Source organism: Aquarana catesbeiana, linkage group LG04 (assembly GCF_042186555.1).
Source record: "Aquarana catesbeiana isolate 2022-GZ linkage group LG04, ASM4218655v1, whole genome shotgun sequence".
NCBI classification, from domain to species: domain Eukaryota; kingdom Metazoa; phylum Chordata; class Amphibia; order Anura; family Ranidae; genus Aquarana; species Aquarana catesbeiana.
In genome coordinates this window covers 653,420,971-653,445,110 of record NC_133327.1, presented here as the reverse complement: position 1 = coordinate 653,445,110, position 24,140 = coordinate 653,420,971, and the positions used below count along the sequence as shown (strand labels likewise).

The 24,140-nt window shown below is 40.5% G+C and overlaps 1 protein-coding gene across 3 annotated transcripts in view; it reads right to left on the bottom strand.

The window, feature by feature from the left end:
• CAMKMT (calmodulin-lysine N-methyltransferase) overlaps positions 1 to 24,140 on the bottom strand; it is a 685,679-nt gene that overhangs the window by 637,559 nt on the left and 23,980 nt on the right. For all 3 annotated transcript variants that reach the window (XR_012244021.1, XM_073628476.1, XM_073628477.1), the window contains exon 3: positions 14,581 to 14,645. Coding sequence is in view for 2 of the 3 variants with exons in the window: in XM_073628476.1 (XP_073484577.1) it covers positions 14,581 to 14,645 (65 nt within the window). In the remaining variant the exon portion in view is untranslated. The remainder of the gene's footprint in view (positions 1 to 14,580; positions 14,646 to 24,140) is intronic.

Genomic DNA, 24,140 nt, shown 5'->3' with positions numbered 1-24,140 from the left:
GAATAATACTTGGCTATGTGTTTTTCTTCAAATGACAGTTTGGGAGTCGGCAGTTACATTTAAAAAAATAAAATGTAAAATTGACAAGGAAGAGGCAGCAGAGGAGCAATAAAAATCCCCTTTTTTTACCTGCACCATGCGGAAGCGGTGATTTTTTTCTCTTACATGAATTTTTGGACAAGACTACCTTCTTTTTGGATGACCAGTGCTGTCTAGCCATTCCATACATCTCTGGCACCCACCGTGTGTTCCTTGGCGTTCCTGGTGATGGAAGTTCATCGTGCCCATTTCTACACTTTGGATTTGCTTTCCTAGCCCAATGGGGCTCAATGCCTGATTGACTCCATTTCGCTGACAGGAGGGTCCACTTCTTTCGGCAAGAGTACCCATCTTCTTTATTGTTTGGATGTTTAATATTGTTGATGCCAGCTCAGCCTTACGGATCTACACTACATTCACCGGGTCATGTTGGGTCTCCGACCATCCATTACCGTCCTGCTTATTATATATGGACATGAGTTAACACTTGATTCACTCATCATTTCTTCACTTTGGACTTGTTATTCCTTTATTACATTGTTCAACTAACACCCCTACATGGACTTATGTATGTGGCCTTAAGTTTGATTATTGTTTAGCGCTGCATTTTTTATTTATATCTTCAGTTGTTTGTCACAACGTATGCTGCTGCTTACTCACCTTTGTCCTTCATAGAGCGCGGTGTTTCTTTTACGTATTACTAAAATTGACAAGGGACACCAACATAGTTGTATCTTTGTTCTTAAAAACGACGGGATAATGGTGTTGTGGTAACTTGCCCAATTAAAAAAAAAAAAAAAAAATTAATAATATTATTCTTGATATCACCAAAAAAGAAAAGCGTTTGAAAATTTGTTTGCAATAACTCCATCAGTATCACCAGCAAAGCAGCTTCATTATTATCCCATTGAAGAAGAGAATTGTGCGCTGCATTTGGAGATTTCATAATTTGCCACGTCACAAATGTTAATTCTCCATTATGAACGGTAGTTTACAAGACCGACCGCTTCTGGCTTGTCCTTGCTTCTGAGCATGCGTGTTTGTACTTTGGACTTTTTTTCGCCGGACTTGTGTACACACACTCAGAAAATCCGACAACACACATTTGTCCGTCGAAAATATTAAAACCTGCCATCCAACATTTGTCCACGGAAAATCCAACAAAAATTGTCCGATGGAGCATATACACGGTCGGATTTTCTGCCAACAGCCTGTCATCGAACATTTTCCGTCGGAAAGTCCGATCGTGTGTACGAGGCTTTAGTGTATTTTATGTGTGACCCAAGACAAATTCCTCTTCTTCAAATGTGGCCCTGGAAGGTCAAAACGTTGGACAACCCTGCTACACCTTTCTTGACCCAACTTACCTGTAATAAAAGTATGTGCAATGTCATGCAGACTGCCGGATCCTGTGCAGATCTTCACTGAAGGGATGCCCCATCCTCTTCCTGTCTCTGAACTTCAGATGATTTCTTTATAAATCCCAATAAGTTATATTCATGGATCTAAAGATCTCAAGACTATAGAAAGCTTTTTTTGAGATCTGAGTTCTTCTTGACAATAAGTTCTAGAGTCAAAGCTGCATTGCAAAACCGAAATGGTTTTTGCATTTATCACATAGCTGTTATAATAGCAGACAGATTGAATTACCTTGTACATCATGCTGTTTTCAACCCCTTTCTTGCTTATTTTTCTACTGTCATTTTTTAGTTGAATAAAAAGAAAAAAAAAAAATACACAATAGGCTCTTTGTACATACGCCATAAACAATGACAACATGAAGCACTATACCAACCGTAATGTGGAAAACAAAGCACATTTTTTTTTTACCTATCTCTCTCTATTTGTGTCAGCTGGAATGATACGGGAGCTGTGACAGTAGCGCCCTCTGCTGCTCTCTTCACTATTGCAGGTAATTGTTTTGCAAGTCGAACGATGTAATAGAACGGTCTTCAGCTACTGAAATGCGAGGATTACATATTGGGGTTGATTTACTAAGGGCAATTAGGCTGTTAATGTTGCAATTCCCTTAGCTTAGTGAACTAAGGTGAAGCTCTGCTTACTTGTGCAAGCAAAAATACTGTTAATTAATTTTCTTTGCACGTGAATCGGTATTCTTTGCAAAACAAATTGTTACCACATTTACTAAAGCCAAGGGAAAACTCTCATGAAAAGAGAAAATTCCCTAACAAAGTGAATGGCCCAATTGTCTTTAGTAAAATCAACTCCAATGTTTCAGAACCATGGAAAATCATCACCTGACTGCTTCCTCTGATCAATGTACATTGAGCATCTGTTATAAAAATGCTTGACATTTCTGTGTTGCCTATTGCAACAAATTATACTTTTAATTTTAATGAAAGAGAACCTACAGTGGACAAAATGATGGCTGCTCTACCAATCTGAAAAAAACAGGCACCCTTTAACATTCTGCATAATCTCAAGGCAGCCCTTTCTAAAATGTAAAGAACTAAATGAATAGATTTACATAAACGCAGCAACATGTAGGACCCCCATCATTACAGGCGATTTATTCTTGCAAAGCCAATACATCTTTGCACACTGGTACTGACTCTTCCTCTTCTCCCTCACTCAGCTAAAGTCACCCCAGTGCTGATGGAGAGGGGATGGAGAGAGGTAGGAGAGGGGGATGGAGAGGGGACGGAGAGGGGTACGGAGAGGGGATGGTGAGGGGTAGGAGAGGGGATGAAGAGGGGATGAAGAGGGGATGAAGAGGGGTAGGAGAGGGGATGAAGAGGGGTAGGAGAGGGGCGAACAAGGATGCAGGCACCTGAAGTCCTCCTCCAATTACATCATCCAGTTGTTAAGATGCAAGAGGCAGGCCCTCAAAGTGAACAAGATTTGAATGGTTCACACACACTTCCCTGTTCCGTTCTGAGAGGAGTAACAGATCGTGTGTTCTTATTAGCTAGGAACCACGATCAGTCACTTCCTGTAGTCAGTCCCCTCCCCCTTCAGTTAGAAACACACATAGGTAACACATTTAACCCCTTTATCGCCCCCCTAGTGTTAACCCCTTCCCTGCCAGTGACATTTTTTACAGTAATCAGTGCATTTTTATAGCACTGATCGCTGTATAAATGACTATGGTTCCAAAAAAGTGTCAAAAATGTCTGATGTGTCCGCCATAATGTCGCAGTCCTGGTAAAAATTGCTGATCGCCGCCATTACTAGTAAAAAAATATAATAATAATAATAATAAAAATGCTATAAATCTATCACCTATTTTGTAGACGCTATAACTTTTGCGCAAACCAATCAATATATGCTTATTGCGATTTTTTTTACCAAAAATATGTAGAAGAATATATATCAGGCCTAAACTGAGAAAACATTTGTTTTAAAAAAAAAAAAAAATGGGGATATTTATTGATAGCAAAAATACAAAATATTGTGTTTTTTTTCAAAATTGTCGCTCTATTTTTGTTTATAGTGCAAAACATAAAAAGCGCAGAGGTGATCAAATACCACCAAAAGAAAGCTCTATTTGTGGGAAAAAAAGGACGTCAATTTTGTTTGGATGCAACGTCGCACGACAGTGCAATTGTCAGTGACGCAGTGCCGAATTGCAAAAAATGGCCCGGTCATTCAGCAGCCAAATCTTCCAGGGCTGAAGTGGTTAAAAACCTGTTCTTTGTACAATAAAAGGGCAGGCTTGTTCCACTTGCTGGCTTGTTGTCAATTTTTGGGCAATTTGGGACAATTTTTAGGTGATATTGCGGTGGACAAGTTGGACCCTGACACTTTTTTGGTGACCAGCGATCTTATTACAGTGATCAGTGCTAAAAATATGCACTATTACTGTATTGTTGACACCGGCAGGGAAGGGGTTAACATCAGGGGCGATCAAAAGGTTTAAATGTGTTGCTAGGGAGTGCTTGTACTGTGGGAAGACAGAGATCCGTGTTCCTGCTTTGTAGGAACACACAATGATAGTATTCCCTTCTCACAGACTGTCGTTCTGCCTGTGTCCCGAACGATCGTCGGGTCCCGGCGGACTTCACTAGACCCACTGACTGGCTCCCGCTGTGTCCAATCACAGCGCCCCAGATCCGGAAGTGCAAAATTACATACAGATACGTAATTTCACAGGAGAGCCACCTTACCACCGTATATATGCAATATACGGTTACATAGTAGGTGAGGTTGAAAAATGACACAAAGTCCATGAAGTCCAACCTATGTGTGTGATTATATGTCAGTATTACATTGTATATCCCTGTATGTTGCGGTCGTTCAGGTGCTTATCTAATAGTATTTGAAACTATCGATGCCCCCCGCTGAGACCACCGCCTGTGGAAGGGAATTCCATATCCTTGCCGCTCTTAGACCCCTTTCACATTGAGGCGCTTTTGCGCTAAAAAAAAAGCGCCAGAAAAGCTTGTGAAAACCTATTTCCATTAAAATCAATGAATGTTTTCACACTGGGGCAGTGGGCTGGCAGGGCAGTGAAAAAACGCCCCTCTCCATTGAAATGAATGGAAAGCTCTTCAAAAGCGCCTGAAAAGCTCTTCAAAAGTGCTCAAATGTTTTACTGGCAGTTTAGAAGCGCCTCAGTGTGAAAGGGGCCTTACAGTAAAGAACCCTCTATGCAGTTTAAGGTTTAAACCTCTTTTCTTCCAAGTTTAATGAGTGGCCACATGTCTTGTTAAACTCCCTTCTGCAAAAAAGTTGTGCAAGCAGTTAAAGCTTGTAGGAGGAGTTTTCATACTCCCCTGACTGTCCTATGAGGCTGCATGACCCCTGACCCTCTGTCTGGACAGTGCCGATTGGGCCCTGTGCTGATCACATGCTCTCCCCCCCCCCCCAAAAAAAAAAATCTAGCAATACACACCAAACTGAGCATGTGCAGAGTGCCTCCATGGCTCAGTTCTATTAGAAGATGAATTGGGGACAGAAAAAGGAGGATCAGAGAAGACAGGATCAAACAGCCTTTTTACACAATGCAGAGGATTAACCCCTTAGGTTCCACAGTGAGTATAACAAGCGTGTTTTACTTCATATACAGACTGATTTTACTGTTGTGGGTTTAGAAACACTTTAAATAAGCCTGTATTGGCCCATGATTATAATCAAATATTATTCACCAGCTGCCATCTTTCAGTCCCTGTTTGGACCCAATGGACTGCTATAAGGCAACGCAGACTGCTACTTTTGAAGAGGTTAGTGGTACAATGACATCACACATCCCATGCAACGCTCACACAGGAGGTAGAAGAATCCAGTGGCTGTGTTGTTATTCCAGCCTCCGTCCAGACCACATTTCCCAAGCAGGCTTCGAATTTGGAGAAACTATGGAATGAATGGGCCAGCAACGCCCAAATGTTGCATGAAATGATCAGGTTGGCACGGCGTGGTGCAACGTTAAGCCTGGATAACGCGGAAGCCACCCTCAGATTTTTCACCTGTTCCAGTGTATATTCACCAGACTGAGCTATTATATTGTGAACAAATGGGATTGGTTGACCACTAGAATGCCCAGGATGAGCATGAGGAGGTGTCTGTCCACTTAACTGCATGTTTATTGGGAAATTATTTGAAAAAAAATAAATAAATAAATGAGTTAGTTGTCCGGCTATGCTTCCTAAAGTGGTTGTAAACCTCAGACATTAAATATAAACAAAGCATATCCCTCTATAGTGTGTATAGTGTGTCACTTCTGACAAGTTTTCCTGACACCAAAAGGTGACGGGGAGGGAACTCCAGCACACAGCCTGTTCTTGACAGAGCTCTCCTCACTGAGGTCTGCAAAGTGTAACTTCAGCCCCCCCCCCTTTTTTTCTGACAGCTGAGACAAACTTTATAAATTCTGCCCTTTGAAAGGCTGTAGAGAAGAGAAAACTGCAGTTAAACAGGTACAACTTATGTAGGAGGATTTGTTTTACATCTGTACATCACCTGAGGATAGTCACTTCACTGGGTATATGCATGGCTGGCCATACATTATGCAATTTTCTTGTACAATTTTCCTTTATATTTACCAAAACTACATAATATGAGGTCATACCTAATCACTAGAGGTCGACCGATATATCGGCAGATATTTGGCGTTTTTTACTTAATCGGCATCGGCCGATTGTGCCGATAGAAAATGACTTCTGTAATAGAAGTCAATGCAAGTTGCCTGAAGTTTTCTTCTCTCCTCCTCTGGGCAGCCTGCCAAATCTGATAAGAAGAAACATTGTATCTCTTCAGGTTCTTTTATCAATGAGCTGAACTCCCTGTGTAGAAGTTCTCAGTTTAACCATTTAAAGACTAAATCTTTTCTGACACTTGTTGCTTACAGGTAAAAATCCTGTATTTTCTGCTAGAGAATCACTTAGAACCCCCAAACATTATATATATATATTTTTTTAGCAGAGACCCTAGTGAATAAAATAGCGGTTGTTGCAATATTTTATGTCACGCGGTATTTGCGCAGCGGTCTTTCAAACGCATTTTTTTTTTTTTTAATACACTAATGAATTAAAAAAAAACTAAGCAGTAAAGTTAGCCCATTTTTTTCGTCCAAAAGTTTTGATTACCTGTTTTTGTGTATTTAATATTTAAGATATAGTTGTTTTTTTTTGTTATCTAAATTATACATACAAGTGAACTGATTGGAGGTTTGTTTTGTTTAATAAATGTAAGAAATTTTCTGTATCACTTATTACTTAGGGCCCTTTCACACTGGAGCGGTTTGCAGGCGTTATTGCACTAATAATAGCGCCTGCAAACCGACCTGAAAGTGCCACTGCTTTGTCTCCAGTGTGAAAGCCCCGAGGGCTTCCACACTGGAGCGGTGCGCTAGCAGGACGGGACAAAAAGTCCTGCTAGCAGCATCTTCGGAGCGGTGAAGGAGCAGAGTATATACCGCTCCTTCACCGCTCCTGCCCATTGAAATCAATGGAACAGTGCGGTTATACCGCCGGCAAAGCGCCTCTGCAGAGGCGCTTTGCGTTGGTTATTCACCCTTTTTCGGCCGCTAGCGGGGGGTAAAACCGCCCCGCTAGCAGCCGAATACCGACGGTAAAGCGCCGCTTACAATAGCGGCTCTTTACCGCCGACGCCGCCCCCGCCCCAGTGTGAAAGGTCCCTTAAGGTTGCTACCACACTGGAGCGGGCATGCGTTGATGGTAAAACGCTGCTAGTTTTAGCGGCGCTTTACCGTCATTTTAGCGGCGCTATTAGGCTGTTAGCGGGGTGCTTATAACCCAGCTAGCGGCTGAGGAAGGGGTTAAATGCGCCCCTGAAGCACCATTGCCGAAACGCTTTGCAGGCGCTTCGACAGCGGTGCGCATTCATTTCAATGGGCAGGAGTGGTGGAGCAGCGGTATACACCGCTCCAAAGATGACGCTTGCAGGACTTTCTTTTTCCTGCCAGCGCATCGCCTCAGTGTGAAAGCCCGAGTGACTGCAGGGGAGCCGTTTTGCAGGCACTTTACAGGCACTATTTTTAGCCCAAAAGCGCGTGAAAAATGCCCTAGTGTGAAAGGGGTCTAACTGTTAGCTTTTATGAGATGAAGGGAAAAAAAAAAAAAAAAAAAAAAAATCGGCCAAATATATCGGCCCCAAAAAATCGGCATCATATATCGGCCATCGGCCACCGCGATTTCTAAATATCGGCATCGGCCAGAGAAAAACCCATAATTGGTCGACCTCTACTAATCACTTTCAATTTTGTATGCAATCCGGCAGGCCTTTACACTACGTGGCTGAACGTAAATCTAAAGGAAATTAAATAATGAAATTGTATAATGTATGGCCAGCCTTAGTCTTTACAACCACTTTAACCCCTTCACACTGACCTAACACAAATATGCGGCCCCACTAGACTGGGCTTTTTTTCCGTGGGGCTGCATATTTGCGTATCTCCCTTTGTGCAGGGCACACGCCCAGCACAGAGACCAGGGTCTCACCACGAGCCCTGTACTAACAATCGGGACCTGGAACCCTCGATTCTGGGTCACCCAATTGCTGTGATAGCCTCTGAGTGACTATCGCAGTGATCAGTCACTGTGAAACCGCCCCCCGTGTTTTTTTTTCTTTGTGAATGGAGGAGAGAGATGCATTGTAGCTCTCTCACTCTCTCCATGCAGGGAAAAAAAGTGTGTGTAAAAAAAATAAAATAAATACATAAATAAATAAAAATACCTAGATTAAGGTTTGATCTAAGTCACTGCCAGGGTTAATGTTTGGGTCAAGGTCCAAATTTTTTTGGACAGATTTTTTTTTTTCCATTTGTATTAGTGTCGGTGTGTTTTTGGTGAGATAAAAAAAAAAAAAAGCAAAAATGCGCACATACGTGGTATCTCTGCGATTGTCAGGAGCTGGAGAATTTAATTTGGGTTGTTCTTTGGTGGCAGGTTATAGTAGTAACAAGAAATATACAGCTAAATTTAAAAAATATTTAAAAATAAATAAATAAGAAATAAAATGAGGTGATATCTATTACCATTTACCACCAAATAAAAGCCCAATTTGTCCTGAAGAAAACAAGGTATAATTCACCTAGACCGCACAAAGTAGTTGTGATAATATATACGGTTTTACTAACACATGTTACAGATGCAAAATTGTGCTTAGGCATTTAGATTTGTTTTACCCTTTAGAAGTGAAGGGGTTGAGAACCAAATCACATCTGGGCTTATGCAAGATTCTGAACATTTAATGTAAAAGTACATGTTCACGATACCGAAAAAAATGTAAAAATAAAAATCAGTTAATCTTCCTAACCCCCTGTCTGAAGCCTGGCTGGTAAAAATCTATTGTGGAGTTGCCCACACACTAACATCCTATAGATTTGAATGTCCCCTTGCTCCTGTAGTATTGGTATGGCCCATTCTGTGATCACTCCCTTAGTTGACTCTTCCGAATTATTTACCTTATGATGAATCTTGAGCTTCCCCAACATTAGCCATAGTGTTACATCTGCAGCAGTGTGGGGCAAAATTTGTAGACACGTGCTGTTTGTGATTGACTACCTTTGCCTGAGAGCACTTCCAGCACACAGTTACCTCCTAGCCAATTCCAAAGCTTAGTACCACAAAAGAAGGCAATTGGAGCCCAGACCCACCATCCGGTAACTAATACTGGAGAATTTTAGATTGGAAAGGAGGGGACACATTGATTGTCAAAATAGGGTTAATGTTCTATGTACTGCTTAGCACCACATTGATGCTCCTTACCACCATTTCTGTAAATCAAGAAATACCAGCCTTATATTTGTCTTCTTATTAACATTGGTAACAAGTTACATTTTTGCCGGCCAGGTTGCCAACCTAGCGCTCATCACTAAAAAAATGGGTCCGACTATCAATCTAACTTTTGTTATACATTGCCAGCCTTACAGAAGCCTCCCCCACACCCAATCCATTAAGAGTACAAATTGTTTCAGTCCAAATGTAAATTTAGACAAATTTTTGGTTAAACATAAATCCGAATCTCCAAATGAAATACTAACAAATTTAGTTGAAATTTGCCTAATTTCTTTTGGTTATTAGTTTTCTAACGAATTTCAAATTTTCAGAACAATTCTAATTTGGATCGGTCAAAAAATTATCAACATGGGGACAAGGCGCTTTGGGATGAGGAGGGGCATAGCCCCCCCAACCCACCCACCCACCCCAAATCGCCCCTCCCAATGTTTAGGGGATCTGGCCAGGTATGGTTCAGGAGGGGTGGGGCGCTTGGTCGTTCCCCCCCCCCCCTTTTCCTCGCCTGCCGGGCTACATCCTCATATAAAGGTCTGGTATAGATTGGGGGGGGGGGGGGGGGCACGCTGTTTTTTTCTTTCCATTTTGGCGTGGGGTTCCCCTCAAAATCCATACCAGACCTAAAAGGTATGTTTCTATTTTGATTATGTATTGCTTTTATTTCTTTTTTCTATTGCAAAGAAATTCAATACATTTCAGTAAAATAAAACTAATATGAAAAATGGAAAAATTGTGCAGAACGTGGTTACTCTACAGTAGCAAGAGGGTTAAAGGAAATCTGTCCTGTGAGAAATATGAACTATAACTTTAATTAAAGCATAACTCCAGTTTTGTTAAGAAAAAAAACATTCCCCTCTGGGTGATCTATGTACATTGAAAGGATTCTATAACAAACTTTGTTGCAGATTCTTACCTATTGTTATTCTCAAAAAAATTACTGTTTGTTTCTCTGTGCTGAGTAAATCTAAGAGAGCGGAGTGGTTTCATAATTATCAGTCAGCTGTGCAGCTGTAGAGCACTAATGTGGAAAGCTGCTGGGCCTGCATCCCTTTAGATGTGTTCCTATTGTGAGCATCTCACCAAAAATTATGTTTTTGTTGCAGGAGATGCCTGAAATCTAGCTTGCATCTTAGGTAGACTTCTGGGAAAATTGGTAAGACAATCACACAAGCAGGAAATGATGTTTCTGGGGGATGTTATGTATACATTCTGTGTACAGAACAACTCCAGGTAGCCATATTGCATTGCATTTTCAGAAAATTACAGAGGCTGCAGATTGAAAAGGAAAGGTAATTTTTAATAATATTCAATTACAATATGACCTGTGTCACAATTGTATACACTATATTATTTTTTCTTTATTTGCTATTATTTTCCCCATGAAAAGTGGAGTTACCGTTTAACCCTTTTGCTGCCAGGTCTTGTGCTCCATTTTTACCCTCAGGTGGCCAGACCATTTCTGCAATTTTTCCTTTGCTCTTTTATTTTTCACTTATAACTTTCAAAGTTTGTAAAAGACCCCCCCAAACCATATATTTTCCGAAAGCACATGACCAGTAGAATAAAAAGAAGGTGCTACTGATTTCTAGGGTCCCACGATATTTGCGCAAATGTTTATCAAAACAATATTTTTACTAAAAATCCACTAAAATTATGATTAGCAGATAAATACACAGCAAATGTTACAAAATTCCTACTAAAAATAAAAGCTTAACCTGTATTGAATTAATAAATAACAAATATTTGTAATTTTTACATTTTGCCTTTTTGCAAAATGGTGAAAATCGGACGTACGCAAAAATGTAAATATCCAAATTTCTCTAACAATCTGAAGGTTTTCATATTTCCCTTACAGCTTTGAGAATTTGTGAAAAACCCCCAAAACGATATATTTTCTGAAAGAATATGACCTCTAGAATAAAAAGAAGGTGCTACTGATTTTTTAGACCTTGCGGTATTTGCGCAAATGTTTATCAAACTAATATATTTGCAAAAAATACACTAAAACCATTATTAGCAGATAAAAACACAGCATTTTTTTCGAAATTCCTGCTAAAGCCCTACTAAATATAAAAGCTTAACCTGTATGGAGTTAATAAATAACAAAAAATTAAAATTTTTACATTGCGCCTTTTTGCAAAATGGTGAAAATCGAACGTACCCAAAAAGTTCTATAAAAATCTGGAGGTTTTCATTTATCACTTACAGTTTTCAGAATTTGTAAAAGACCCCCCAAACCATATATTTTCTGAAAGCACATGGCCAGTAGAATAAAAAAGAAGGTGCTACTGGCTTTTAAGGCAGCGCGATATTTGTGCAAATGTTTATCAAATCAATATTTTCGCAAAAAATACACTAAAATCATTAATAGTGTACATAAACACAATATAACAGAATTCCTGCTAAATTGCTACTAAAGCATCGTTCACATGTGGCATACTTAAGTGTATGCCAATGGGGGCCGCACAGGGATGCACAGGTGTTCCATGCATCCCCATACAGGCAGTCCCATTTATGTCAATTGGGATGCAACAGCTGCACAGGCATAGCTGCTGTTCCCAATCTGCCAATCTGACATCCGTGTGGGTACATGACCCCAAACCAGACAGTGTGAGCGCAGGGACATGCATGCGGACCTACATTAACGTAAAATTGGGAGCAATGGCTCTGTTCGTGCAGGTGCTACATCCCAAATGACATCAATGGGATGGTCTGCACAGAGATGCATGGAACACCTGTGCGTCCCCGTAAAAGGTACGATGTGTATGCCCTGTGTGAACAAGGACGGAAATGGACAGGCCCTCCATTTCCATCCAACCCCCCCCATAGAGAATAGCAGGCTGTGTCCGTGTCCACTATGCATCAGCAGACAGATCCCCCGCTGAGCAGGCGGATCTGCTTGACAGGGTCCACTCCATGTTAAAGGGGTCTTATCAGGAGCGGATGGTCCATTAGGGGCGCAGGGGCGTTTGTACAATTGTTTTTTCAAGCCACATGATTAGAGCCTGAGGCTCTAATTGGCTTGATAAAGATTGGGCTCAGAGCATTGCACCCCAAACCCACCCACTTGTGACAATAGCAAATTATTATTCGCTATTGTCTTCCGGCTTCTCCTCCTGGCCAATTAGGATGGATGGGGTTGGCCGGGAGGGAAGCTGAGGAAGCCGTGGGGGGGGGGGGGGACTGTCACTGTGGAGGGGTGAGTGCGGGCGGACCTGGGGGGTCTTACTTTGTTTGTTTTTTGGGGTTTTTTTCTTTTTTCTTTTTTCATTTTGCAGTTTTTCTTGTTTTTTTTTTTTTTTTTGGGGGGGGGGGGGTCTTTGGTGAGATATCAGAGGTCTAAACAGACCACCATATCTCTTTTTTTGAGACAGGGAAAGGGACTGAAGATAGTCCTTTTCTGTGGCACTTTACATGAATGAATGGAATCTGTATAGAGCAGGGGTAGGCAACCCCTGGCACTGGTACCGCAAGCGGCACGCGAAGCCTCTTTTGCCGACACTCGACTCCCTCACCATCAGCAGAGCAGCGCAGGGAAGTGTCAGTGAGACACTAATGCATTCCAATTTCAGAGTTTCCCACACCGCACCTGCACTGAGGGGGAGGCACTGTACCCCCACACAGTGTAAAGATGGGAAACATTGTTTGGTATTCTAACTTTGCTGTAGCTGCAATCGTCAGTTTTTGTGATGGGGAAGAGATTGGGTGCAGTTCTACCAAGCCCCCCCCCCCCCCCAAGTCACAACTTTACCCCTATGTGTGAAGAGTTTGCTGAACAATTCTGATATAAGCTTATGGTAATTGAAGTGATCATAAGCTTATAGGAGAGGGAGAAAGGAGGTCCGTACGGACTTGGCCACCTGCGGGCACTTTTTAGGTCTGTACGGTGTACGGACCTGGCAGTGAAAGGGTTAAGTGATTTAAAAAAATACTTTTTCATCTTCTTAGCAATAAAAAAAGTCCCTAAAATTATACCTAAAGGAGTCGTAAAGGAAGAAGGTTTTTCTTAATGCATTAAGATAAAAAAACCTTCTGTGTGTAGCAGCCCCCCCAGCACCCCCCAATTACCTACCTGAGCCCCTTCTCTCTCCAGCGATGTCCATGATCCCCTCAGCCATCCAGGACACTCCTCCTCATTGGCTGAGACAGAGTGGCTGCGCGACTGGCGCCCACAGCTGTCAATCAAAGTCAGCCAATGGGGGGAGAGAGGGGGTGGAGCCAGGTCGGGGCTGTGTATCTGAATGGATACATGGAGCTCTGACTTGGCTCGGGTGCCCCCTGTAGCAAGCTGCTGGCTGAGGGGGCACTCAAAGAAGGGAGGGGCTAGGAGCAGCAAAGAGGGACCCGAGAAGAGGAGGATCTGGGCTGCTCTGTGCAAAACCAACTGCACAGAAGAGGTAAGTATAACATGCTTGTTATTAAAAAAAACAAAACAAAAAAACAAGCCTTTGCAATCAATCACTTTAATTAGGTTAAGTGTTGGTTTTAATTCTCTTGTGACTTTATTATAAATAACATTTTTAAAAATATGATTCATATTAAAAGAAGATTAACAAAATAGGGACCATTTATGATATCGGTAGATGTAATTTGGCAACGTCAGTGGGGCCACCAATAAAAATGTTCATTTTTTTTTTTGCTTTGAAATATTGTATAGGACATTAGCCAGCTAGGAGAGGAACAGCCGTGACGTTTAGAACCCGTCCTTGGCAGTGAAAGGGTTGATGAATAAGCTGGTTTGGCACACATGGTGAAATGTGCTAAATAATTACAGGAGATAAGTCAAACTAAGCCTTTACTATTTGTTGCCATGTCACTGTCATTCTTCCCACATTTTTTTTTTTTGCTCCGGTCACAATCGGTTCCTCTCCTCAAAGCAAGGAATTCCCCTAGTTTTGGAGAAACGCGGTTCTAACGTAGACATATTTCTACAAAGCTTAGCACATCTGCCTCTTATTTGACCTTGCAGATAAAATTTGCCATTCATAAAGCTTTCTCCCCCCAGGCGTACAAACTGTTTTGAGTGTATTCAGTTAGCAGGCTTTAGCTTCTCATTCCATAAGGCTTTCCGCGGCCTAATCTATTTGAATGTACCAGCTGCCTTCCCCACGCAGTTACGAAGCCTGTCAAAACGTATGCAGATCATTCATAATTGCTGACTGAAAAGAGCCGGGATTACATGAAGCCCGCAGTGCCTGCCGCACTGGAAAACAATTAAATATCGTCAAAATATCACAACAATTTTCACACTTTTGTCATGGAAATCGGCATCACGGGAAAACAATGCACAGGGATATTAAACGGGAACAATGAAAACAGAACTTACACACATTTCCGGTATTGTCAAAACTTGTCAGGATGTCAGAAACGTTTAGAGCTCCTGTGCGGTGCCTGAAATAAAATATTGATTTGAATTACTCGTTTTTTTTTAATTTCTGCTGGTGCGTTGGTACTAATGACAATTTAAAGAGGAATGCAAAAAAAAAAAAAAAAAAAAAAAAAAAAAAAAGAAAAAAAGGCTGCTTTCAAGCAAATCTACCTGCCACTGCCAAGTGGGACATCTAATCCTTGGTTCTATGAATGTGCCCTAGTGCTATACAGATTAATTTCCTAAAATCAGAAATCTAGTAATTTAAAAAAAAAAAAAAAAAGTTTAACCACTTCAGCTCCGAAAGGTTTACCCCCCCCCCGATCAGGCCATTTTTTGCGATATGGCACCACGTTACTTTACCCACATCAGCCCCGGAAGGATTTACCCCCTTAATGACCAGGCCATTTTTTGCGATACGGCACTGCATTACTTTAACTGACAATTGCACAATCATGCAACACTGTATTCAAATAAAATTGATGTCCTTTTTTTCCCCTACAAATAGAGCTTTCTTTTGGCAGTATTTGATCACCTCTGCCATTTTTATTATTTTTTGCGCTATAAACAAACAAACAAAAAAAAAAAACAATAATTTTCAAAATATATTTTTTTATAATATATATTATATATGTATGTTTTATTTTATTATATATATATATATATATATATATATATATATATATATATATATATATATATATATATATTTATATTTATTTTTTTTCATTTTTTATTGGATATGTTTTATAGCAGAAAGTAAAAAAAAAAATTCTAAATATAATGTATATATATATATATATATATATATATATATATTAGAGGTCGACCGATATATCGGCCGATATTTGGTGTTTTTTACTTAATCGGCATCGGCCGATTGTGCTGATAAAAAGGCCGATATAACTCAGCGTGACTTGCAAATGACTTCTGAAGTCAATACAAATTGCCTGTATTCTTCTCTGAAGCGACTTCTCCCCCTCTCTGGGCAGCCAAATCTGATAAAAAGAACCTGAATTGATACAATGTTTACACTTCTGAATGAGCTGAGCTTTCATGTGTAGAAGTTCTCAGTTTAACCATTTAAAGACTAAATCTTTTCTGACATTTGTTGCTTACAAGTAAAAATCCTGTATTTTCTGCTAGAAAATCACTTAGAACCCCCAAACATTATATATATTTTTTTTAGCAGAGACCCTAGGCAATAAAATAACGGTTGTTGCAATATTTTATGTCACACGGTATTTGCGCAGCGGTCTTTCAAACGCAATTTTTTTTAAAAAATACACTAATAAATCAAAAAAAAAAAAATAAGCAGTAAAGTTAGTCAATTTTTTTTGTCCAAAAGTTTTGATTACCTGTTTTTGTGTATTTATTTTTAAGATATAGTTTGTTTTGTATATTTTTTTTAATCTAAATTCTACATACAAGTGAACTGATTGGAGGTTTGTTTTATTTAATAAATGTTTAAATGTAAAAAATTTTCTGTATCACTTTAGGTTGCTTTCACACTGCAGCGGGCATGCGTTGACGGTAAAACGCTGCTAGTTTTAGCGGCGCTTTACCGTCATTTTAGCGGCGCTATTCTGCTGCTATCGGGGAGCTTATAACCCAGCTAGCAGCCGAGGAAGAGGTTAAATGCGCCCTTGAAGCGCCGCTGCCGAAACGCTTTGCAGGCGCTTTGGCAGCGGTGTGCATTCATTTCAATGGGCAGGAGTGGTGGTATACACCGCTCCAAAGATGCTGCTTGCAGGACTTTTTGTTAACATCCTGCCAGCGCATCGCCTCAGTGTGAAAGCACTCCGATCTCACACTGAGACTGCAGGGGAGCCGTTTTACAGGCACTTTACAGGCGCTATTTTTAGCCCAAAAGCGCCTGAAAAACGCCCCAGTGTGAAAGGGGTCTAACTGTTAGATTTTACGAGATGAAGGGAAAAAAAAAAAAAAAAAAAAAATCGGCCTAATATATCGGCATCACATATCGGCCATCGGCCACCGCGATTTCTAAATATCGGCATTGGCCAGAGAAAAACCCATATCGGTCGACCTCTAATATATATATATATATATATATATATATATAAAAAGACGATATATAGTAATGGCGGAGATCAGCGACTTATAGCAGGCGGGACTGCGACATTGCGGGGGACAAATCGGACACACAACTGACACTTTTTTGGGGACCAGTGACACCAATGCAGTAATCCGTGCTAAAAAATATGCAATGTCACTGTACTAATGACACTGGCAGGGAAGGGGTTAACATCAGGGGAGATCAAAGGGTTAAATGTGTTCCTAGGGAGTGCTTTCTAACTGTGGGGGAGGTGCTTGTACTGTGGGAAAGCAGAGATCCGTGCTCCTGTTTAGCAGAAACACAGGATCACTACTGCCCCTTGTCACAGGACAGCGTTCTGCCTTGTTTACATAGGCAGATTGCCGTTCTGCCTGTGTCCCGAGCGATCGATCGGCAGACATCTCATCCACCGGACCCAATGATTGGTTCCTGCTGTGTCCAATCACAGTGTCCAATCACGGGGGAAGGGGGGGGTCGCCAGCAGCGGGCATGCACGCCCCAGACCCAGAAGTGCAGAATCACGTACAGGTAGGGGATTCTGCCCAGAGCAGCCACCTTGCCACAATATAGGTGCGTGGGGCGGTCGACATCTGGGTAAAGAAGTATTGGATTCTGTCCCACCACAGCTCTAAGCCTGACAACAATGGCTTTAAGCCGTCACATGACTTCTGATCGCTTAGTACTAGGTCTGCTGTGAGCCAATCAGTCACTGCTCTCTGCTCTGCCCCTCTAGCACTCCCTGGAGCACCGGCCTGGGGAAGGGGCAGAGTGGCTGGCTCCAACTCTTGGTGCTTTGGAATGAAGCAAATACACACTAGAGGGATATGCTTTGTTAATTGTTCATGGCAAAGGTTTACTACCACTTTAAGTATTCACCAGTTCACTGGCATCAGAGAGGTTATTTGTTTGGTCCTGGCCTCCACGCGGTGTCTGGCCTCCATTCATAATTACTCTCTCTCGCTGGCTCTAACCAACTTCACCTATTGCAGACCTGCACTAAAATACAACAATGTACAAATGGAAAAGCTCCTTTGTAAAAAAAAAAAAAAAAAAAGAAAAAAAAAGTGAAGAACCAGTTTTTTTCCACATTTGGGCATGTTTACAGTGCACTCAATGATTGGGCTGTTCACTCAATTAATAGGCTTCATAATGCAATGCACCTTAAATAGAGAAGTACAGCCAAAGTTATTTTAGCTGTAATTCTCCTGGGGATCACAGGAGTGCACTTTGTTCTGCACTCCTGTGGCCCGTTTTTTAACTGGCAGTGGGCCACAGCCTGCTGTTGGCTGAAGTCACTCAGCTGGTCCAGGCTCTGGATCGAACCCAAGTTTAGAGTTGGGATTCACCCAGATGCCTGGACCAGCAGCTGGCTCAGCCTCTCAGCCAGCCGCTCTCACCCCCCTCCACAGTCCACGCTCCACTTAGTGCTGGAGAGGCAGAGCACAGAGCTGGTAACTGACAGTTACAGGCTCTCTGCACACCGAAGGGTTGAGAACCGAGTGATCATTGGTCTTTGATCGCTCAGTTCTCAGTCTTAGAAGCGGCGGGGGACAGATGCAGCATCGGATCAATGCTGCACCCACCTAGGTGAGTATAAATGTTTATTTCTTTTTAAACTCATACTTCTCTTTAAGGCCCGATTCACGACATGCGCTCCGACTTTGAGAGCACAAGTCGCATGACAAGTCGCACCCCATTAAGTGCAATAGAAACATTCTAATTAGTAGGTTCCTGCACTACTTTTGGTGCGACTTCTGCATGACTTGCATTGACTTCTATTAAAGAAGTCGTATGCAAGTTGTGCCGAAATTGAGCTGCGATGTCGGCGCAGAAGTCGCGGCAATGTGATCCAGGCCTAAGACACATAAATATTTGTGATTTAACACAAGCATGGTATGAACAAACCTTTATGTGATAATCTTATGGGCAGTCAGGAAACAGTAAGCTCAATCCATAAAGCTTTAACACAATCATTGCGATGTACATTTTTAGCCATGTGACTGCAAGTTTCCTGGCCTGTTCACACTAGCCGAACAATAAAATGCTCTGTTTTGGCATGCAGACTGGTGTCCATTTTCCTGTTCTGTTTCAGTGAATTGCGCGGATTACATTTTTGGGATTTTTATTTTTTTAAACTTTATTGAGAGCCCACTAGAGCTGCACGATTCTGGATAAAATGAGTCACAATTTTTTTGCTTAAAGATCGCGATTCTCTCAAAATTCTAAAGATCTTTTTTATTTTAAAGATTTACAACCCCTGAACATTAGGTTATCAAACAAGATGGTAATAAAATAAGACATAATAATCTTTGCTTCAATCAAATTTATAGAAATGTAATACAAAATAATGTAATGTGTAAAGAAATAAAAAAAATTACCATTAATTTATATATGGGTCTTTTCTTTTAGTACTCCCGATACCAATTAGTGATACCTACCGCAACTTTTCTGTTTACACTTCAGCTGTCAGAAATGGTACAAAGCACTGAAAAGTTATTTTACAAAATTAAATAAATTCATTTTTTTTTTTAATTTTGCACTTTTTTCAATGTGAAACATGTAAATATATGATAAAGGTGTAAAAATATTTATGAACAAAGCAAAACAAAAAAAAAATGTTTTATTAATAGCTTTTTTTAAAAAAAAGTAAATATAAAAAAAAAAAAATCAGCAGGAAAATAATAATTTAATGGAGAAGGAGAATAAGGAGTTAATAAGGCTGATTAGAATAAATTAAGGGTTGACAAGGTATAAAACAGAGAACAATTTAATAAAAACAAAAATTGTATAATATAATATAATTATATATATATATATATATATAGATATATATATCTATATATATATCTATATATATATAGATATATATATATAGATATATATATATCTATATATATATAAAATTGCAGCATGATTGTTTTTTAAATTATTGCGCCGCCGAGATACACAGAGCCGGATGTTTTGTGTATTCGGCTCCTCTTGCAGTCCCACCCCTTGGACCAGCTCCTATGATGGACACAACACCGGTCCAATGGCGGGATGTAAAGGCTAGGAGGTGGGACTGCAAGCGGAGCCGAGCACACAGTACACTCTTAGTACACAGTCTTTTTCGGCGGCGCTCGCTCCTCTTCCCTTCAACGACAGCGGGGATCGGCGTATAACACGCACCCACCATTTTCCCACGATTTTAAAGGGGAAGAAAGTGCGTGTTATACGCTACGCCGAGAATATATATATATATATATATATATATATATATATATATTTATTAAAACTTTGGTTAGCGAGCATAATTCATTCTAGAAACATGCTTGTAATCCAAAGCACTTGTATATCAAAGCACCTCTAAGTGTAGCAATAAGTTGCTAAATGTTGTACCTTCATTAAATGTAAGCATATTTCTACACTTAGAGGCTCCTCTCTTCTATTTTATACTCAGTTGTGACATGACGCTACTCTTATATCAAGACATCGCTTGTATATCAAGGCAAAAATTTATTAAAACATTTTGCTTGTCTTGCAAAATGCTCTCAAACCAAGGTTTTAATATTATATAAAATATATACACATTATATATATATATATATATATATATATATATATATATATATATATATATATATATATATATATATATATATATATATACACACACACACACACACACACATATATATGTATAATATTATATAATTATATATATATCTATATATAGTATAGCTTTGATGAAGGCACCATAGCCGAAACCAGTCAGCATTTAGCCAGTACTGTGTACCCATGTAACAAATAAAGTACTTTTATTTAAGAAGATCCGAGTTGCCAGCCTTCCTGATTCAAGAATAATGTGCTAGTATGCATCGCACACTAGCACGTTATGTAAAACTTACCTGAAAACGAAGCCCTCCAGCGAAAGCGAAGCCCTCCAGCGATGTGATGTAATCACTGGAGGCAGCGTCCATCTTCATCTATCTTCCTTCCAGGTCCGTGGACAACTCCCTGCATGTGCGGGGAGTCGTCATTCGCGGCACAGGTATCTGAAGGAACATGGGTGGCTGTTCCTTCAGAGCGCATGCGCCGATGACGTCATCTGCTGCATGTAATGTAAATATTTACAGTACCTATAGGTAAGCCTTATTATAGTCTTACCTATAGGTACAAAAGCATGCCTTTGAGTTTACTTCCATTTTAAACACATCAATACTTCCCCCCTTCCCGCCCAGGCCAATATTCAGCTTTCAGCGCTGTTGCTTTTAAAATGACAATTGCCTGGTCATGCAAGACTGTACCCAAACAAATTTTAATAAATTTTGTTCCCACAAATAGAGCTTTCTTTTGGTGGTACTTGATCACTGAAAACTGACTGAAGAAAAAAAAAAAAAAAGTTTTTCTTTGTTTCTGGTATAAAATGTTGTAAATAAGTAAGTTTTCTCTTTCACCGATGGGAACTGATAAGGCGCACTAATGATGGGCACTAATATGCAGCACTGATAGGTGGCACTGAAATGCAGCACTGATGGGCATTGATAGGCAGCACTGATGGGCAATGATAGGAGGCACTGATAGACACTGAGAGGCATCACTGATGAGGAAGAACTGGAAGGCATTACTGATGGGCACTGCTTGGCATCCCTGGTGGTCCTGGGTGGCATACGTGGTGGTCATGGCATCCCTGGTGGTACTGGGTGGGCATTCTCAGGGGGGCTGCGCTGATAATCAATCTGCGCAGACCCCCCCTGTCCGGAGAGCAGCCGATTGGCTCTCCTCTACTCGCGTCTGTCAGACACAATAGAGGAAAAGCCGATGCACGGCTTTTCCTGTTTACACTGTGATCAGCTGTGATTGGACACAGAGGCTCTTTACCGGGATCGGAGACATGGTGTGTCAATCGCGGCTTATCCTGCTGGACTTCATATGACGTCCAGTCAGGATAACTGAACCACACCGCTCGGCCGTCATTCTGCTATAGGCCGGGCAGGAAGTGGTTAAAAAAAAAATGCTGAAGGTTTATTATTAAGATTATGTAATTTGATGTAAATCCAACTCTGCACCAAGTGTGCCCAGCACTGCTGTAACCTGTCTGGCATTTCAAACAATCGGATTCCAGAGAAGCTTATGACTTAGAGGTGAAGTTAAAAATAGTCATCTGAAAGTTGCATGCTGGCATGTAATAAAAGCGTGTCCATAATTCATTCTGAACTTTAACCACTAGAGGGGGTATGAACCAGCTGGAACGTGTAAAAGTATTATGTACAAGTTAACAAATCCATGGCAAAAAAATAATATAAAGTGGGGTACACAGTATAAGAAAATCGGGTGAATGATTGTCCGATTTTCCTCTTTGTTTCACAGCAAATCGGAACCGATGAATGAAAATTCGTACGAAAAAAGCTTTTTATGTTGTTGTTTTTCTCTGATCATGTGCAGTCTCTTTTCTGATTTTTCTTGTACGAAAATCGTATAAAAATTGTACACATCAAAGCAGAGTTCCACCACGTTTAAAAGTCAGCAGCTACAAAAAGTGCGTCATCAAGCATGTGACTAACCAAGAATGAGTGTAGGACACAACCAAGAAGCAAGCATGTGTGTCTGAATCAATTATAGCTATGACTTTAGCAGTCTTTTTGGGGCCCTGCAAAGACAGAGATAATGAAATAAGAGTGAAAGAAGATAATGGGGTGATAGTAAACTTTTAAATAGGACAATTCAAGAGGAAATGACCCAGGGACCAACAGTAGAGGAAGAAATTGGCTTGTCGGAGACTCAGGTGCTCCCCAGGAGTCAGGGCTAGTCGAGAAATGCCCAGCCTCACTGGTTCAGGAGTATCAGTGGGTTATGGAGGTGTAGGGCTCATTGTAAGCAGGAGATTCTGGAGGAACAGTAATATCCCATCTTCTTGTTTTTACTCCCTGAGATCAATCTAGGTAGCTAGCATAGTCAGCTCACTTATTGATTTCCAAATTCAACACAAGCCAGCTCATCCTTTAACTGTTCAGAACTAGTACTACAGTGCGGTATCACGCCATTCAGTGTCCATACTCTACCTGTGAAAATCAGAAATATACTATTCGACAAGCCACCAGACAAGGCAAAGGTTACACAGAGCAGACTCTGTGAGATGTTCGGTAGGGATCGTCACAGTTCCACAAATGCAGTTCAGAGACACTGTCCAAGATCTCAGTTCCATGTTCCTTAAGGTGTAGAACCCAGGCTTGAGGCTCATCCTGGTGTAAGGAAACAATGGTGCCGACTCTACCGCTCATCAGCAAAGGGGGGGTTGCTCACTACCTTGTCCACACTAGAACAATTTGTACATATTTCACTGCTTGCATATAAATATTAGACATTCTTGAACATGAAGGAATTTCCGTCCAGGTTCCAGATATGGAAATGTAGGCAATTATTTGAAACCAGTTCAGGGACTGTACATTGTAAGAGTGAGACATAGAAAAAAAAGCCATTATACTCAATTTCTCATGCACTGACGTCCTATGGCTCATCCATACTCTGAAGTTGAAGAGAGAGGTCGATGCACGTGTCGTATATTTGCCGGGCCATGCAGTTGTAACACAGTGAAAAAAAATTGCATTCTTCTTATGGTGTACATTTTTATCGCCATGGCAACTGCTGAATCTGTACCCTGCTGCTCCTGACCCAATGCTCCTCTCTTTGAAGTGCAGGAAAATGATCTCAAGGTCAAGGAAAACAATGGGTTCAATGCAAGTGGTGATTTAGGGAAAATAATCTATCAGAGGTCACAAAAAAAAAAAAAGTCTTGGTAGTATGGAGCATTCAGCATCTATGACTTTAATAATCAATGTACAGGAGACAAAAAAGTTTTCTATGGACCATTGCTGAGAAATTTTAACCCATCAACAGCTTTATAGCAATTACATGCTTTTGGCCCATTGCATAATATCACCCACATTTTCATGTTAGGTTGCTCCGGCACTTGATCTCAGCACTTCGTACATAATAGACCTTATATAGGGAAATGTGTCATTTCTGCTAAATGCTACATAATGCAAGTGAATGGAACATGTTTCTACCTGAAGATTAACCATTTAAGCTCTGGAAGGTTTTACCCCCTTCATGACCAGGCCATTTTCTGATATACAGCAATGCGCTAATTTAACTGGTAATTATGTGTGCATGTAAAACTGCATGCAAATGAAATGTATATATTTTTTTTTTTCACACAAATGGTGGCATTTGATCACCACTGAGTTTTTTATTGTTTATTATATAAATGAAAAAAGATTGACAGTTTTGAAAATAAAAAAAAAAAAAAACATTTTTTACCTTCTGCTATAAAACATATCCAATAAAAAAAATTCATAAATTGAGACCAAAATGTATTGTGCTACATGTCTTTGGCAAAACAAACTTTGAGAAATATACATTATTTGATTTGAGTGAAAGTTATAGTCTACAAACAATGGTG